General features: G+C 37.4%; 1 protein-coding gene across 2 annotated transcripts in view; it reads left to right on the top strand.

The window, feature by feature from the left end:
* Positions 1 to 18,172, top strand: part of BMP2K (BMP2 inducible kinase) — a 114,710-nt gene that overhangs the window by 70,848 nt on the left and 25,690 nt on the right. For both annotated transcript variants that reach the window (XM_040237171.1, XM_040237172.1), the window contains exons 8-14: positions 2,391 to 2,494; positions 5,322 to 5,401; positions 9,702 to 9,862; positions 14,175 to 14,359; positions 15,450 to 15,548; positions 16,334 to 16,518; positions 17,319 to 17,476. In XM_040237171.1, the coding sequence (XP_040093105.1) occupies positions 2,391 to 2,494; positions 5,322 to 5,401; positions 9,702 to 9,862; positions 14,175 to 14,359; positions 15,450 to 15,548; positions 16,334 to 16,518; positions 17,319 to 17,476 (972 nt within the window). The remainder of the gene's footprint in view (positions 1 to 2,390; positions 2,495 to 5,321; positions 5,402 to 9,701; positions 9,863 to 14,174; positions 14,360 to 15,449; positions 15,549 to 16,333; positions 16,519 to 17,318; positions 17,477 to 18,172) is intronic.

Here is an 18,172-nt window from a genome sequence, read left to right on the forward strand (position 1 = left end):
TATTTCTCTTCAATGCTTCTCGTCTACTGTAAAAGAAAGGAAATGTATAGGGTTGCCTAAAGGATTGCCATTCCTCTCTAGATACTCAAAAAACCTTTCCCAAGATTATGCCATGCCAGGGAAGTGTATTTTCGTACCCTCACTGTTCTCTGCTGCTGCTGAGTCACTTCAGTCGTGTCCAACTCTGTGCAACCCCATAGACGGCAGCCCACCAGGCTCCCCCGTCCCTGGGATTCTCCAGGCAAGAACACTGGAGTGGGTTGCCATTTCCTTCTCCAATGCGTGAAAGTGAAAAGTGAAAGTAAAGTCGCTCAGTCATGTCTGATTCCTAGCGACCCCATGGACTGCAGCCTACCAGGCTCCTCCGTCCATGGGATTCTCCAGGCAAGAGTACTGGAGTGGGTTGCCATACTCCTGTAGAATTTCTTCTCCTGAACTGCATTTTGTTGTTATGTCACTGGTCTGCACGAAGGCGGGTGTAAGACCTGACTGTGTGTCACTCATTGTAGTTTCTTAGGGATATTGTTCAATCAGTGTGAACCATCTTTAGAAAGAATCAAGGAGAATTTACTCTTTGCTTTCAATGTTAGAAGTGGTGCTTTTTCTTAGCACCTGGTTTGTTTTTAAGAATATTGCAATTCATACAATGGATCATGTTGCCCTATCTGTGTTGACAGCTAGAGAGCTAAATTTTTCCAGTTTTGGCCTTGCATTTGTAGGACCAAACATATGTAATTTCTTTACTGACAACATTATCCCTCTTTTTGCCCTTTTTTCCCCTTTTAGCCATTACTTTTTTATTAGTCTTAATTTTCTCATATATTAAAAAAGAATTACAGTTTTGTATACCACTTCAAGTCCTCTATAGGAAAATATTTATAATTAGCTAGTATTGAAATAAGATTTTAAAGGCCAAATAAACTGAATTGTTAGGATAGAAAAGTTTTAGGTTTATGAATTTTATAAGTTTCTTGTGATTTGTTTCATTTTTACAAATTACATGGATAAGCATTTATAAAAGTCTGTATAAATGTATTCCTATATCATATACTGTTGTTGCTTCTGAAACAATGTCTGTTGCTATCAAGATAAAATATGGTTTTGGAGGATAAAATAAACCTTGTAGATTTTTCAGATCTTTTCTGGAATGAGGTTGAGTATCAACTAATAAATATTAGAATTAAATGTTTTGAGTTATTTTGTTCTAACAGATGATAAAATAATAAAATATCAATTTTATAAGTGGTATATGTTAGCCTTTTAAAGTGTATAAAATGAAGTGACATGCAGAATATAATAAAACTGAGTTCAGAATCTCCCAAATAAATTGTTTGTGCTTAGTGTCAATTGCCATACAACCATGTTTTTAACCAAGTTAACTTATCATGCTGTCAGAGATGTATTACATATTTGTTCAGATATTACTTATGATTGAAAGGATTCAATTTTGATTTGTAATATTAAGGTAGTTATTTATATACTTTTATCTCCAAACATAGTTTTGTTAGCAAATTTCAGAATATTGTCTAATTAATGCTGTAAATTTTACATTGCAAATAGGTTTAAAAATGATTTGAACCTGATAAGAATTTAATCAATGAAGCAGAGTTAGAACATGAAGAATACTGTAACAAAGTATGGTTTTTTCATGTATAGGATGGAGTATAAATGTTGGCCTTCTTGTGAAATTGTAATTTAGCAAGTAGTTCAGGAAATGTAGTAGCCATTTTGGTTAGAAAAAAGGTCAGGCCTTTCAAGCAGTGCTGTAGGACTGGTGTGAAAACTGTTCAAAATAGAACCATAAAACTTTGTTTGTATTTCTAAACATGTTGTGGATAGCATATTGAAATACAGAACTATGATGAATATTGCTGTCATCAGTGTCAGAAGAAAACGTGTTTTAAAAAAACTGTAGTGCCAACCTTGTACTACTTCCCTATACTACTTTGTTAAATAGATTGTAATGCATACAGTTTAGTCTTCCTCTTCATAATTCAGAAGCCCATAAAAATTAATAGATGTCTAAAAATATTAGTAGATATGTTAAAATTATTTTAGATAATAGTGAAAATAAGGACCCTTACTATAGCCCAGAAATTTTCTTGAATAATTCCCCAGTGTTGACTAAACTCATTTTTTGTTTTGTGTCAGAGTCTCAGAAGAATATTCATATTTGTAATTCATGCTTTCACTACCGACCTGTCCTAGGACTCATTTATCTTTAGCTTAGGATAATGTATAAAATAACAATTTTTGTATTTTCTATAAACATTCCCAAAGTTTACTGGAAGCATCACTAATCTTAGAATGGAAGTATATATCTTTTTAATGTGCCTCTAATTGCTTCTGAGTTCAGTGAAACTTCTTAACATTTTGATTTATTCCTGTAGGGTTCATGCTTGAACCAGATCCAGAGCGGAGACCCGATATATTTCAAGTGTCATATTTTGCGTTTAAATTTGCCAAAAAGGATTGCCCAGTCTCCAACATTAATGTAAGTAGTTTTTGTATTATAAGTATCATAGTATATATGAATTTAAAATCCATTTCATCATGTGTGGGTATATATACTTTCAAAGTCACTTGTTTCATGACAAGTGATCTAACAGTGTATTTGTAATTAGTATTTTTGATGCAAAGCTGCAGATACAAAGTATATGTGCTGGGGTGCTCTGGGGAGCTACAGTAGACTTGATGGCACTTACTGCAGGACACTTTACATCATTGAGAGGATCACAGTGACATCTCTGAAATAGCACAGACTATTATTAGTTAACTATTGATAAAGCAGGACTGTTAGATTTTGGGGGAGCATGGTGGGGCCGGGGGTGTCATGAAAAATGGCTGAGGTACTCAGTATTCTGTAAACGGAGAAAGTTCGGTTGCCCTTGATATACAGGGCATAGGCATTGTAAATGGAGAGAAGTGGGTTCAGGTCCACAGGACTGGAAGAGGTCAGTTTTCATTCCAGTCCCAAAGAAAGGCAATGCCAAAGAATGTTCAAACTTCCACACAATTGCAGTCATCTCACACGCTAGCAAAGTAATGCTCAAAATTCTTCAAGCCAGGCTTCAGCAGTATGTGAACCATGAACTTGCAGATGTTCAAGCTGGATTTAGAAAAGGCAAAGGAACCAGAGATCAAATTGCCAATATCTGTTGGATCACAGAAAAAGCAACAGACTTCCAGAAAAACATTTACTTTGGCTTTATTGACTACACCAAAGCCTTTGACTGTGTGGATCACAACAAACTGTGGAAAAATTCTCAAAGAGATGGGAAGATGGGAATACCAGACCACCTGACCTGCTTCCTGAGAAATCTGTATGCAGGTCAAGAAGCAACAGTTAGAACTGGACATGGAACAACAGACTGGTTCCAAATTGAAAAAGGAGTACATTGAGGCTGTATATTGTCACCCTGCTTATTTAACTTATATGCAGAGTACATTATGTGAAATGCTGGCTGATGAAGCACAAACTGGAATCAAGATTCCTGGGACACATATCAGTAACCTCAAATATTCAGATGACACCACCCTTTTGGCAGAAAGCAAAGAGGAACTAAAGAGCCTCTTGATGAAAGTGAAAGAGGGGAGTGAAAAAGCTGGCTTAAAACTCAACATCCAGAAGACTAAGATCATGGTATCCAGTCCCATCACTTCATGGCAAATAGATGGGGAAACAGTGGAAACAGTGAGACTATTTTCATGGGCTCCAAAATCACTGCAAATGGTGACTGCAGCCATGAAATTAAAAGATGCTTACTCCTTGAAAGAAAAGCTATGACCAAGCTAGATAGCATATTAAAAAGCAGAGACATTACTTTGCCAACAAAGGTCTGTCTAGTCAAAGCTATGGTTTTTCCAGTGGTCATGTATGGATGTAAGAGTTGGACCATAAAGAAAACCAAGTGCCAAAGAATTGATGCTTTTGAACTGTGGTGTTGGAGAAGACTCTTGAGAAGTCCCTTGGACTGCAGGGAGATCCAACCAGTCCATCCTAAAGGAGATCAGTTGTGGGTGTTCATTGGAAGGACTGATGTTGAAGCTGAAACTCTGATACTTTGGCCACCTCATGCGAAGAGCTGACTGATTGGAAAAGACCCTGATGCTCGGCAAGATTGAAGGCAGGAGGAGAAGGGGACGGCAGAGGATAAGATGACTGGATGGCATCACGGACTCGATGGACTGGAGTTTGAGCAAGTTCCAGGAGCTGGGGATGGACAGGGAGGCCTGGCGTGCTGCGGTCCATGGGATCACCAAGAGTCAGACACAACTGGGGGACTGAACTGAGCTCGGCTCGGTTGTCTTTATCAGTGACTGGTTTTGTATATTTTGGGAAGTTGCTTAACGTTTGTTACTTTTTCTGTAAAACAAGGATGATAATTATGAGGATTAGAAATAATAACTGTAAAACCCAGTGTGTCGTTCAAGGAAGCTGTATTATAGCTGATACCATCAAAAGGCTTTGAATTGCATCTGTTGCTTGCACCCTGTACTTGACTGTATTGGATTAACAGTACATGGCAAGTCTGCTAACTTGTCAAGGTCTAGAATCAAACACTGATTTTAAGCTGCTTTCAACTTGAGTGGCCTGGCTTTTTCTTATAGGTTTCCTTTGTGTATAACTTAATCCACTCCCCTAAGAAAAAAGAAGGAATTTGGTGCCTTTCCTTTTCGATTTTTGAAGTTCTTGTTATGTCAATGTAATATATTCTCGGTTGAAGCTGAAAGTCATTGCGCACATTCTAGTAATGAATTTTATTTAACATTTGCCTGGATTTTTAGCTTTTCACTCTGCAAACATTTATTGAATACTTTGTGACATTTTTTGAGTAATTATTGTAAACTGACCACTAGAGAGCAGAAGCAAATGAGTGAAGCCTCTGCTCTTGTTTCCTGGACTTGACAATGTCATGAAAATTACCTCCAGTCTGTAAAACAACACTTTATTCATATACTTGGTGTTTGCTTCTTTTCCAGTGTGTGAAATAGTCATTATGTGATCCTTTATACCCCAGATTTACACATTTGTAAAGTGGGTATAATATATATATAATATATATATATATAATAATATTGTTGTTTATTTTCCAAGGGTTTCTCTGGAACACAAATAAGAAAGTGACTCTTGTGTGTAACACATAGTGATATTTGTGCATTAGATTGGGCAAATATGAGTCAACTTGTACAAAGTGAAAAGGTGAAGAAATAGTTTCTTACAGACAGTGCTCTTAAAGTTTAAGAATATATTTGTAGTGTTTCAATAAAACTTTCTGCAATTGAAATGAAAATGAAAAATTTTATTTTTTTCTTCCAAGAATTCTCCTATTCCTTCAACTCTTCCTGAACCGATGACTGCTAGTGAAGCAGCTTCTAGGAAAAGCCAAATAAAAGCCAGGTAGGCAAAGCTATGCTGAAATTTGAAAAGGCATTTATTAAAAAAAAAAAGGTGGGGGGAACAGTACTCATTTTTAATCCTAGCAGATGTCATTGATTAAATAGCATCTTCACCCACAAAAAATATTGTATTCCTTACTGCACGTAGCATGATGTTGAGACAGCAAGTTCAAAATAAGCTTTTTTGTATGAGATAACAGGGTTTGACAGTAGTCACACTTGAATTGCTCCCTCTCCACCTTCATGAAGTGATTGTGTAACTGGTGATGTTACGTTGGGTCATCTTATAGGTGGGACTTGTCATTATTTCATCACATGACAACTAATTCATGAAATATTATGTTTTATTTTATTTGTAATGACCTTTTATTGATTAATGAAAAGAGTTGTATGTAATTTACAATGAATAGTTACAGTGGCAACATTTTTAAGACCAATAGAGGAATATTTGTTGTTGTTCAGTCTCTCAGTTGTGTCTGACTCTTTGAGACCCATGGAATAGTATAGTGTTTTAAATAATTTTATAGTTATTCACTACATCAGTGTTTGATCCAGATTATGTAGGTTAAGGCCTAAATTTGCGTAATGGTTGAATTGATGATAACTTTTTCTTCTCATGCTTTTTTTTTGAGTTTAAAAGTGAATAGACAGGACTGTGTTTTAGATTATCAGACAGGTATGGTTTTATATTTGGGGAGATTTCTCGATCATAGCTGATTTTTGTATTGTATTTCACTTATGCCAAGTATTTTGACGTGAAATACATAAAACCATTTGTCACACACTTGTTATATGCGGGATATTGACATGGAGAACACAAAGAAAAAGAAGCAGTGTATTTCTAAGGAGTTCATATTCAAGTGAAGATACACCAGCGAACAGTTACAACTTACAGTGATCAGGCAGCTGAGAGTGGAGGAAGGGAAAGACTGGGCACAGAGGATAGGAGCACAGGGGGCATCCTTTCCCTGGGGGTGGGAGTTGCTGAGCTCTTCTGAAGGATGAATAGTCTAGTCACTTGGAGTAATGGGTAGGAAGCTATGACAGGCAGACCTTTCAGGTGAGAACAGCCTTTGTGAAGCTGCAAGACTGGAGCATAATAAGGGCACATCTGCCGGAGGTGGGAAATGAAGCTGAGGAGGCAGGTGAATGTCAGTCATGAGCAACTTTATTCTGTGTCATGCTGAGAAATTTGGATTTTGGCCTTTAGGCAGGTGAATTTTCAACCTCGTAGTCAGTTTGCTATTTGGAACTTGGTTGTGAGATGTGTTAGAAATAATCTGCTATTTGTAAATTGTTGAAATATCAATTGGGAATGACTTAACTTTTAAAAAAGATATAGCATCACTCTAAAACTATTGTCTTCATTCATTTGAATTTAAAATACTCTTGAGTAAGAGACAGAGGAATAAAGTTACATCTAACTTGCAGGGATCCAGTATGACTGACTGTCTTACTCATGATATAGCTGGAGTTAACAGCTGCTGTTACAGTTGAATGGTCATTATGAATTATTGTCAGGCTTGTCAGCTAGTTTTATTGTTGTCTTTTAAAATAATTATTTTGTCAACGATTAAATCTTTAAGTAAGTGTAAATTTTTTTAAGTGCATGAGTCAGTTGAAAAATAATGCTTTGAATGTCTTTTCACCATGACACAAGCTATAACTATATACTTACAAACGAAATAGTTAACAAAAATTCACAGTGCTATTCATAGTATGTTAAACTATATATTATGTATATTAAATAATAGGGTTCATTGATCCTTACTGGTCAGCAATATAAATTTACTTTTTAGTGATAGTATCAGTAAAAATTTTAAATGGTAAAAAATTAATCTTTTTTTCCATGTGAAAGGCCTATTTCCAATGAGGGGGAGAAGGGGAGTCTTTAAATAGCCAGTATTCCTTGGTGGCTCAGAGGTTAAAAGCATCCGCCTCCAATGCGGGAGACCCAGGTTCGATCCCTGGGTCGGGTAGGTCCCCTGGAGAAGGAAATGGCAATCCACTCCAGTATTCTTGCCTGGAGAATCCCATGGACGGAGAAGCCTAGTAGGTTACAGTCCATGGGGTCGCAAAGAGTCGGACACGACTGAGCGACTTCACCTCACCTCATCATTATTTACATGTTTTAAAACTTTTATGGATACTATCTGCCCGCCCTACCTTCAATCTGTGAACTTTTTGTTTTACTTCTTGAAAGTTCCTTTCCATCCCCCCAAATTTGCATCTGCTCTTGGGAATGTTAAACATGTGAAACATGATTTGTATCTTCAAGATGGCAGGGTTGAGAATCACTGTCCTGGCAGATGGAAACACTGAAGGATTTTAAGAGAAGAGAGAGTTTATATTTTAGGAAGATTGTTCAGGTTAGTGAGCAAAAAGAAAAGAAACCAAAAAAAGCTACTACTGTAGCTCTGTGTCAGCTACAGTAGTGCAAATGAGGTTGTATAGCAGTGTTGATACCAGTAATTACTCAGTTTTTCATTTCAGTTAAATTTGTATTTTCACTTTGCCTAATTCATCCAGGCATTTTCTTCCCATTTTTTTTTCACAGGCTGCTTAATATCTTTTACTGTCTGATGAAGTCATATCATATTTATTTTTGTACCTCCAGTTCTCACCCGAGCCTTCTCTAGCCAAGTTAGGTTAAAGGTAGAATAACCCCTCTGTCAAACTCTCGACATTACTAGTGTTGGTGCTAATTATTTTTTCTGTGTCTTATGTCCATGAAACATGTGCCATGTCTTCCTAGGTAGACTGTAATTCTTTGAAGACTGGGTACGTCATGTTTGCGGGGTATCAGTAACAGTGATTGTTTAATAGATATTGGTGCATTAGGGAAGTAAATTAGGCAACGCTAGACTCAACAGTTGAGCCACCAGGGAAGTCTGCACAGCTTTTCGATGTGGTTTTTAGAGGTTTGTTGTGCTTGTGTGTGTTGTGAATCTTCTGTGGAGTGATTTATAATAAAATAAGAACAAGGCAGGGTGAGGCTTTGCCTATACTACCCCTGAATAAAGAATGGTTAGACAAATGGAAAGACTGTATATAATATTTCCACCAGATTGCTTGAGTTTAGAGAGTATAGCATGGGCTTTAGTGCCACATCCATAATTTGAACTCAATAAATACTTGTTTAGATTAAATGAGATAATTGGTTAGATGCACATAGGATCTTTTATTGCCATAAATTTAGTTCAGTTTTCATTGTATCATCTGCATTCCATCTAAAACATAAATACTATTTTCAGAAAACTGCCCGTATGCAGTGTATTTCTATGATTTTCCAAAGTCTTTCTATTCAATTTCACTTCCTTTCTTTCTGAGAAGATGGTTGTTGACAGGGCTCCCTCTTGTGGTGTCTACAGATAGAGAAGAGAACTACAAATCTGTGCAGTAGACAGATGTATAGGTCTGTTAAGGTAGACAGGAGTTTCTCTACATGCTGCAGATGTCTACTTGATGAATCATACATAGGCAAAAATTTTAAGTGTCAGGTCATTTGAAAATGTGCTAAGGGAACTTGGTAAAGAGATTTTATCGCAGTCCTTTTGAAAAGTGAACTTAGACCTATTAAAAAGTATGAGTTTTTGTATTGAATTTATAAAAAGCAGAGTTGATAACTATGTAAGTTAAACAATTTTGTGGCTTTTTTTGAAAGAGGAGTGTCTTCTCAGATTATATTTAGTGTCTCCTGATTTCCATTTGACCACTCACATCTGTGACCTAAATTAGGTTCTAGTGTGAAAACTTTTATATAATTTCCATTCAGTGTTTTAAGTCAAGCAGCGATAAAGATTCAAAAAGATGAAGGTGAGCCGGTAGCTCCACCTGTTAAAAGTTTTGGCTTCTTTTGTTTTATGTGCCCTGGGACATATTCTTTCTTTCATAGGCTGAGTCCAAGCTAAGGAAGACTGTTATTTGTTGTTTATTTTTATTTTTCTGACTGGTTTAGAAAGTTGGCTCTCAGTTTTGTCTAAAACCTTACTGAGAAGGCTGCTGTGTGTTTATTTTATCTCCTTAAGAGCAATCCTATACTCTTTTTTTCTGCCAGCTTCAGTGGCAGACTATGAGTGGAAGCAGTCTGGTTTGAGGAAGTTGGTTCATTTTATTTCATTTACTTCCTTATCTTTATTAACATTTCATACTTGATAATGAGACTTAGGAAGAAGCCAAGAGGACTAACATGATCATCAATAATAATAAATATGCATCTGCTGAAATAGATGCTTCATAGAACAAATAGTAAATTAGAAATAATCTCAGTATTTGGAATGACATGTCTTCTTCTGTTGTAGAATAACAGACACCATTGGACCAACAGAAACCTCAATTGCACCAAGGCAAAGACCAAAGGCCAATTCCACTACCGCCACTCCCAGTGTGCTGAGCATTCAAAGTTCAGCAACACCTGTTAAAGTCCCTGCTCCAGGTGAATTCGGTAATCACAGGCCAAAAGGTAATACAGCCCTGCCATCCTCGTCCCCTTTATAGTTGATTTACATAAACCTTTTATGGCTTGGTTACCTAGCAATGTAAATTATTGGCAGACTTATTGTGAAGCAGGTATATTACATAGTACTTTAAGAAAGATAAAGCTACTAATGTGTAATAAGCTCAGGTAGTTATTTTCCTAAAGTTCTCAGCAATGGTAAGTTACTGGCAGTATAAAAGTATGGTACAAAAAGCTCACAACTTGCTCATCCCTAGAGTTGTCATCAACTAGTAGGGTTTGAAGTTGATACTAAAGTTCAAGAGTATAGAAAATTCTGTATTGTATTGGAAAGGAAGAATTTGAAACTCTAGCCTTACAAAGCATTTGTGTAAAATTGTTTTCAATCAGTATGTTTTAAATTAGGACACTCTCAACGGGCTTCCCAGGTGGTGCAGTGGTAAAGACTCTGCTTGCCAGTGCAGGAGATGCAGAACATGTGGGTTCAGCCCCTGGGTTGGGAAGATCTGCTGGAGGAGGAAATGGCAACCCCCTGTAGTATCCTTGCCTGGAAAATTCCATGGACAGAGGAGCCTGAAAGGCTGCAGTCCATGAGGTTGCAGAGTCGAGCATGACTAAACAACTGAGCACTCACACACAGTGGATAAAAACCCATGTGTGGAGTCTCATGAACCTCAATTTCAGTCCTGTATCTTCTGTTTCTTAGTAATATGTATTATGAAAGTATAGGATTGCTGTGAAGATTAAATGACTGCTCACTGTAATGCCTGCCACATAATAGGCCCTTCAGGAATGTTCACTATTAACTATTATTACTACTATTAAGTAAACTATATGCTCAAGAAGACAGTATATTATCTGATGTAACATATGCCTGTGGTGATCAGGTATACCGGACAGAGGAATAAAAGGGAAAATAGGGAAATACGAAGTCTTTATGTCTAATTCCCATTTTACCATTTCTTAGCCTCACTGTTGTCTCTTCTGTAAAATGGGAAAACAGCTATTCTGTTTTAAAGAGTAAATAGCAAGGTGTATTGTATCTTGGAAAATTCTGTTTCATAGTAAGCATTCAATGTTAATTTCCCTTTTTATAACTTTCTGGGTTGGGAATGCTATTAGTCCTACCTATCATTTATTTTAGCCCTTCAGCCAGAGACCACTAGGAACACACTTACATTTGAATAAATTTTGTTTATTACTTAGATACCCTGGAAATCTTTGGGAGTATCTCAGTAAGAAGGTGTCTGAAAAGACTTAGGAAAGGGTTTGGGCTTGTTTTTGGTAATTTGGGGGAGGTAGGGGTATAATATCATTATGTAGAAGGAGAGATGGAAAAGCCTCATTTGGAAATGAAGCAGCATTCAGTCATATTGGCCAGGATTGAGAGAAGTTTGGTCATTTTTGTGGTTTGGACAATGTTCCTGATTTTGCCAGTGTTGAGACATGATTATGGAGGGAACTTGGCATGATCCATCATGGTCACAGGATGGCCTTGTCTGATGCTGGTGTTCTGTAAAACTGTTCACATTTATCAGGAGAATCCTCTATGCAGGGGTGTCACGCCTGCCTCCCCATGTCAGGGGCAGTACTTTTCCTTCTTACATGCTTCCAGATTAAGTTGGGGAAAAAAAAACCCCTCCCCCTATATGTATACATCTCTTAAGATTTCTTTTCCCATTAAATCTTACATAAAAGTAACACATGAATAAAATTTTAAAAAACATTCATACAAAGAAGTAATATTCAGAAAACTGTAGATATGTCCATTCTTTTTCTTCCTGTAGTAGACTAGCAACAGTTTGGTGTACCTCCTCCCAGTCCTTTTTATGTTTTTGCATGTATAAACACAGATATAAATAATTCATGTTGGGTTAAATACAAATGCATTCATGCTCAATACAGTTCTCTACAGCTTGATTTTTCTTAAACTTAATATGTTCGGGGGGCCCTCCCAGGTGGCTCAGTGGTAAAGACTCTGCTTGCTAATACAGGAGACATGCGTTTGATTCCAGGATTGGGAAGATCCCCTGGAGAAGGAAATGGCAACCCACTCCAGTATTCTTGCCTGGGAAATCCCATGGACAGAGGATCCTGGCCAGCCACAGTTCGTGGGCTCACAGAAGAGTAGGACATGACTTAGAGATTCAGTGACAACAGCAATAGACTTTGGAGAGCTATGCATAAATCTGTATGCATAGGGCATAGAGCTTCCTTGTATTTTTATAAACAATTTCAAGAATAATTTAAAAGGAGCATGCATATTCTTATAATTTTAAGAGTTGTTGCTCAGTCATGTCCAACTCCTTGTGACCCCGTGGACTGCAGCACCCCAGGCTTCCCTGTCCTTCACCGTCTCCAGAGCTTGCCCAAACCCATGTCCATCGAGTTGGTGATGCCAACCAACTGTCTCGTCCCCTGTCGTCCCGTTCTCCTGCCTTCAGTCTTTCCCAGCATCAGGGTCTTTTCTAATGAGTCGGCTCTTTGCATCAAGTGGCCAGACGTGCATACAGATTCCTTGTGTTTTATAAACATTTTCAAGAATAATTAAAGGAAACATGCATTTTCTTGTAATTGGAAGAGTTCGGTTCATTTCACTTCAGTCGCTTAGTTGTGTCTGACTCTTTGCGACCCCATGAACCGCAGCACACCAGGCCTCCCTGTCCGTCACCAACTCCTGGAGTCCACCTGAACCCATGTCCATTGAGTTGGTGATGCCATCCAACCATCTAATCCTCTGTCGTCCCCTTCTCCTCCTGCCTTCAATCTTTCCCAGCATCAGGGTCTTTTCCAATGAGTCAGCTCTTTGTATCAGGTGACCAGAGTATTGGAGTTTCAGCTTCAACATCAGTTCTTCCAATGAACACCCAGGACTGATCTCCTTTAGGATGGACTGGTTGGATCTCCTTGCAGTCCAAGGGACTCTCAAGAGTCTTCTCCAACACCACAGTTCAAAAGCATCAAGTCTTTGCTCAGCTTTCTTCACAGTTCAACTCTCACATCCATACATGACCACTGGAAAAACCATAGCCTTGACCAGACGGAACTTTGTTGACAAAGTAATGTCTCTGCTTTTTAATATGCTATCTAGGTTGGTCATAACTTTGCTTTGGAAGAGTTAGAAATGGTCATAAAACTGTCTTCATAGAGATGCTGTATTTAAGGCCTGTGGAGGTTTGAAGACATTAACATTGATGAGAAAGAGTCCTTCTCTTTCTCCTTGCATGCTCCCTCCTTTTCCCCCTTAGGATTAAATAGTCACATTTGAGTTTACAGTAACTTGTTGGAAGAGAATATAGAAATTATTGTCATTTTCTCTTTTTAAGTTGTGTATTTCACCCTCTTTTGGTTATTTCTGAAGTTTATTTGTAGGGTTTTCCTGTGGTACAGTTTATAAAGCTTATAAATAAATGCCTATTTAGGAGCCAGTGTTTGTAGATTTTTCTACAGTAGCATTTAACTTTGAATATCTGTTATATAAAAAGTTCTTTGGGGTGCTAAAATAAATAATAAGTCTTCACCCCATCTCTCAGTGGTACTAGTTAGGAAATAGCCATGTAACCAGTTAATGTGTGCAATGCTGAGATAAATGTTATAAAACCAAGTGGAAACTTTAGATGAAAGAACAAGGAGGAGAGATTTGAGATAAATTTTAAAGGATAGCAACAGTTGCAGTGCGTGGAAACTGTCATTTTGGTTAGAGAATCCTGTCAGCAAACATGCAGTCTCAGCATGCAGACTCAGACTCATCATACAATTGAAAAATGTGGAATATTTCAGACTGGCCTGGCTGGTGTGTCCATGGGGAAATAGAGTGGAAAATGACATGTTTCTAAGATAGTGACTTGTTCATGAGTTGTAACTGTCAAAATTAACTTTCATGAATACTTTTGCTATAGTAAATAATCCATTTAGACTGCATTCATATGGAAGTTTCTATAAAATAAGGATATAATGCCTTGGCTAATGACTACTGAAATGAGTGTTTTGAAACCCAACCATTTTATTGAAATCATGAATATTTTTAATTTTTACTCCATGAAATGGAGTCTATTTGCCTTGCAGTGTTGTATTAGTTTCTGCTGTGCAAAAAAGTGACTCAGCTCTGCCTATACATATATCACCCCTTTTTTGGACTTCCGTCTCATTTAGGTCACCACAGAACATTGAGCAGAGTTCCCTGTGCTCTACAGTAGGTTCTCCTTAGTTATCTATTTTATATGTAATAGTGTATATATTTCAGTTCCAATTCTCATATCCATCCTACTCCCTTGAAATCATGATTATGTTCATATAATTTTTTGAAAACCTCTTTTAGGACCACTGAAACCTGGAAATGGCCCTGAGATTTTACTGGGTCAGGGGCCCACTCAGCAGCCTCCACAGCAGCATCGAGTCCTTCAGCAGCTACAGCAGGGAGACTGGAGACTGCAGCAGCTTCATCTGCAGCAGCATCATCCTCACCAGCAGCAGCAGCTTCTTCAGGATGCTTATATGCAGCAGGTGATTCTGTTACTTGAGATACAGAAGTGTGTGTACTTTTATATATAGCTTCTACAGCTGTGAAATTCATGCCAATTGTAAATAACAGTGAATTCCCTTTTGAGTTATGGGTACGTTGAACGGTGGACTGAAGTAAACAGTTTGCTCAGTTTCCTGCTTGTTAAAGAAAATGCATTTTATTTGCATTCTATGAGATACTTAAGAATGCTCTGTGGAAATAGGCTGCATTGTGGCTTTATGAAGCAAAGAATGTTCACCCAGTCATTTGGCACCACAAGTAAGTACTGCAGTTTATGATGAGTAGTATCTTTTGAGTTACATTTTGAGTTCATATATATACAGACTAATAAGGTTGTTGAAAAGGTAGGCTTTCAGAGGTAGCATTGTCTTGGGTTCTTGTTCTTATTTTTATGTTTTTCTTTTTTTGCCTGTTTTGGGTTATGTGTTTGTTATGTATGTGTGTAGGTGTATGAGGGTCAGCATTTAGAAGGGACGTAGAAAAAAATGACCTTAACTTCTGTTCTGTCCTTTGCCTCATCAGAATCTGCAGATTTCTAGTGTTACTAAACTATTTTAAATTTAATGGCTGTTGTTATCATCCTTCCATCATTTCCTGAACTATTTTTGAGCCAGTTATATGCATGACACTTCTTATGGGTACATTCGTGGTCTGCTCTTGACTGATAGACCCAGAGTGAAGAGGAGTTAAATAGGGGTGCCATTGGATGGCCAGAAGATATCATTGAAGGGGAGACAGAGGAGAGTGGGAATTTACTGTTATAATTCCTGCAGACAAATCACTTCAGGGTCTTCATCAACTAGTAAATGGGTTTAGGTTTCTTCCAGACATCCTTAAACTGTGCTGGAAATTGCTTTTAGTTGAATCTGTTATGTTGCATTGATTATTTTGAATCCAGTTCCAATAAGCAGATGTAAGTTCCAGTCACTTACTGATTATAGATATTTCACATTAGTGTTCGACTATTGAGTACCCAAGTCATTGTTATGGTAGGATCAATACTTCAAAATAAAAGGCTATGGGACAAAAATGGCATGAGTAATATTATTGAATTTGTTTTTCAAATTGTAGTATCAGCATGCGGTGCAGCAGCAACAGATGCTTCAGCAGCAGCTGTTAATGCATTCGGTGTGTCAGCCGCAACCGCCTGCATCACAGTATCCTGTAATGGTAAGTGTTACGTAACGTTTAGAGGTTGCTTTTGGAGTATACACTCCAGTGTTGGAATTCACAGTGTGAAGAGTATTTTCTAGAATTTAATAATTCAGAATTAACTCAAGTTAATTAGTGAACATATATTTTATCAAAGCCAGTTATGTGTGCTCAAGCAGTTTTACATGGGGTTGAACCTGGATTTGGCAGATCATAATTGACTGATAGTATTTTTCTCTTATCTCATAGTATAAGGATATGACTGCTTACCCAAGATATCTTGTCGTGTGTTTCTTTCATTTGACAAATGTCTACTGAATAAAAAAAAGTAAGAAAAGAAGGAAGCCCAAAGGAAAATTACATTTGCTTCAGAGAATAGTTTGACCTTTTTTTTTATAGCAACCACCATACTAAGTGACTTTAAACTACTGTATTGTTTTTTTCTTAAACTATTTAAAGGAGAATTTTTGAATCCTGCTAGGTGAGCCTAACTTTCCAGTTTCTTAAAAATTGAGGCATAATTGACATAAGATTATGTTGGTTTCAGGTAGATTATCATAATTTGTTGTGTGTCTGTATTACAAAGTGATCACTATAATAAGTCCAGTTAAACAACTTCTTAAATAGATTTATTTTCCCTTGTTGTAGTGTTCTGCAGAAGCTGCTCCTTCAGATGAAAGTTGATTTTCCAGTTTCTGATTTGTTGCCAGTGTGAAAAGGAAGGAGTGAAGTCAATAGGTGCACTGCTGATAGTGCTTCGTGCCCTTGAGCGTTGTTTTGTGTGATGGCATGTTTTGTTTCAGATGCAGCAGTATCAGCAGGCTTTCTTGCAGCAGCAGATGCTCGCTCAGCATCAGCAGTCTCAACCACAGGCATCACCAGAGTATCTCACCTCCCCTCAAGAGTTCTCCCCAGCCTTAGTGTCCTACTCTCCATCACTTCCAGCTCAGGTTGGACCCATGATGGACTCCTCTTATAGTGCCAACAGGCAAGTAGTTTTCCACTGAACACAAAGGAAATCATTGTGGGAGTGGGTGTTACAGTGGAGTTGGAGTCATTGCATCAATTCAAGTGGCTCCTGAATTTGGAGCCCATCTTTTTGTCGAGTTCCCCCTTTTCTCTTACTGGTCCTCTCCTCTGGTCCCTGTGCGTCTCTGTCCTTCCTTCCGTTTTCATCAGTTAATCCTGCTAACTGCTGTCCGCAGATAAGGCTTAGCAACATCCAGCAGCTTTTAAGGCTAAGAAAAGGAAAAGGAAAATTATTGTCAAAAGCAAAGCTATTATGGTGTCTCAGCACAACAGGGCATAAAATCACTTTATTCAGTAGTGATTTTATTTTATTATTATTATTTTTTTTAACAATTATCAGTGATTTTAGAGTGGTACTGTTTGTTATGGCAACTGATTTTCAGTTTAAGGTTTATTCACTATGATAATAATAGTTAATATTTATTGAAGGCTTATTTATTTATTTATGTTCTCTTTGCTTTACATGTATTAAATCATTTAATCTTCTCAGTAACCCTATGAGGTAGATACTGCTGCTTCTGTTTCACAGATGAGGAAGTTGAGACCTACAGAGGTCAAGGAACTTGCCCAAGGGTGAACAGCTAGTGACCTTTATGGAGGTGATTCAAATCCCATGTGGTCCCTCTCCCAATGCATGTCCTTATCTACCACCTCCATCATAATAAAGTGATCTGCTTTATCAAGTATTTATAAAGTATGAACCAGGACCACTTAAAATTTCAGTTATAATTTTTTTTCCTTTTTTAATTTTTACTCTAGGTCAGTTGCTGGTAAAGAGGCAGTTGCAAATATGACAAATCAGAAGAATATCAGTAACCCACCTGATATGTCAGGGTGGAATCCTTTTGGAGAGGACAATTTCTCCAAGTTAACAGAAGAGGAACTGTTGGACAGAGAATTTGACCTTCTCAGATCAAGTAAGGGACACTTGAAGGCTTATTTTGCTTCACAGTAAAATAACAGCTCTGTAATTATTCAGCAAGGCCAAAGACTGTTTGGGATGCTAAAGAGAAAATTCTTTTTGTGCATTTGAGGGCAAAATTCAGGCCATCTTCTTTTACATATACTATCCATACTATCTTGTGTGCATTAGAAATCAGTTGCTTGATAGTAGCTATTAAACCTAAGATTACTGATAATATGTTGATTCCTAACACTTAAATACTGCATATCTTTGAATGTTAATTCAGAAACCTCCAAAAAATGGAAAGTTAATGTTCAAATAAAAAGGGAGACATTGGTATCTTGCCTTACTAATCATTTTGCAGCTCTGTTTTCTTGCACACTCATTAGAAGATTTTGTGGGTCTGAGATGCCCTTTGAAAGTGCCTGAAAGAAAACACGGGCTACTACATTATGTTAATGTTTTGTAATGCCCTTTGAATGATTGGTGACATAAAAGGGCTGCTTTGTTATCCTGGTATGGCAAAAGTGAAATAAATTCTTTTCCATCTTATATCAGATATCTCAATGTTTTTACTTGCAATCATTGCCTTTTATTAAACTACCTAATACATTTGTCAAACCTCACCATACATATTTTAGAAATTATTTTTTGGAAAAGAGATGTGTGGAGTGTTTTGAGCTTGTGAAGCAGTAGTGAAAACCCACTT

The sequence above is a fragment of the Oryx dammah genome, unplaced genomic scaffold, assembly GCF_014754425.2.
Source record: "Oryx dammah isolate SB20612 unplaced genomic scaffold, SCBI_Odam_1.1 HiC_scaffold_3, whole genome shotgun sequence".
In the NCBI taxonomy this organism is placed as follows: Eukaryota; Metazoa; Chordata; class Mammalia; order Artiodactyla; family Bovidae; genus Oryx; species Oryx dammah.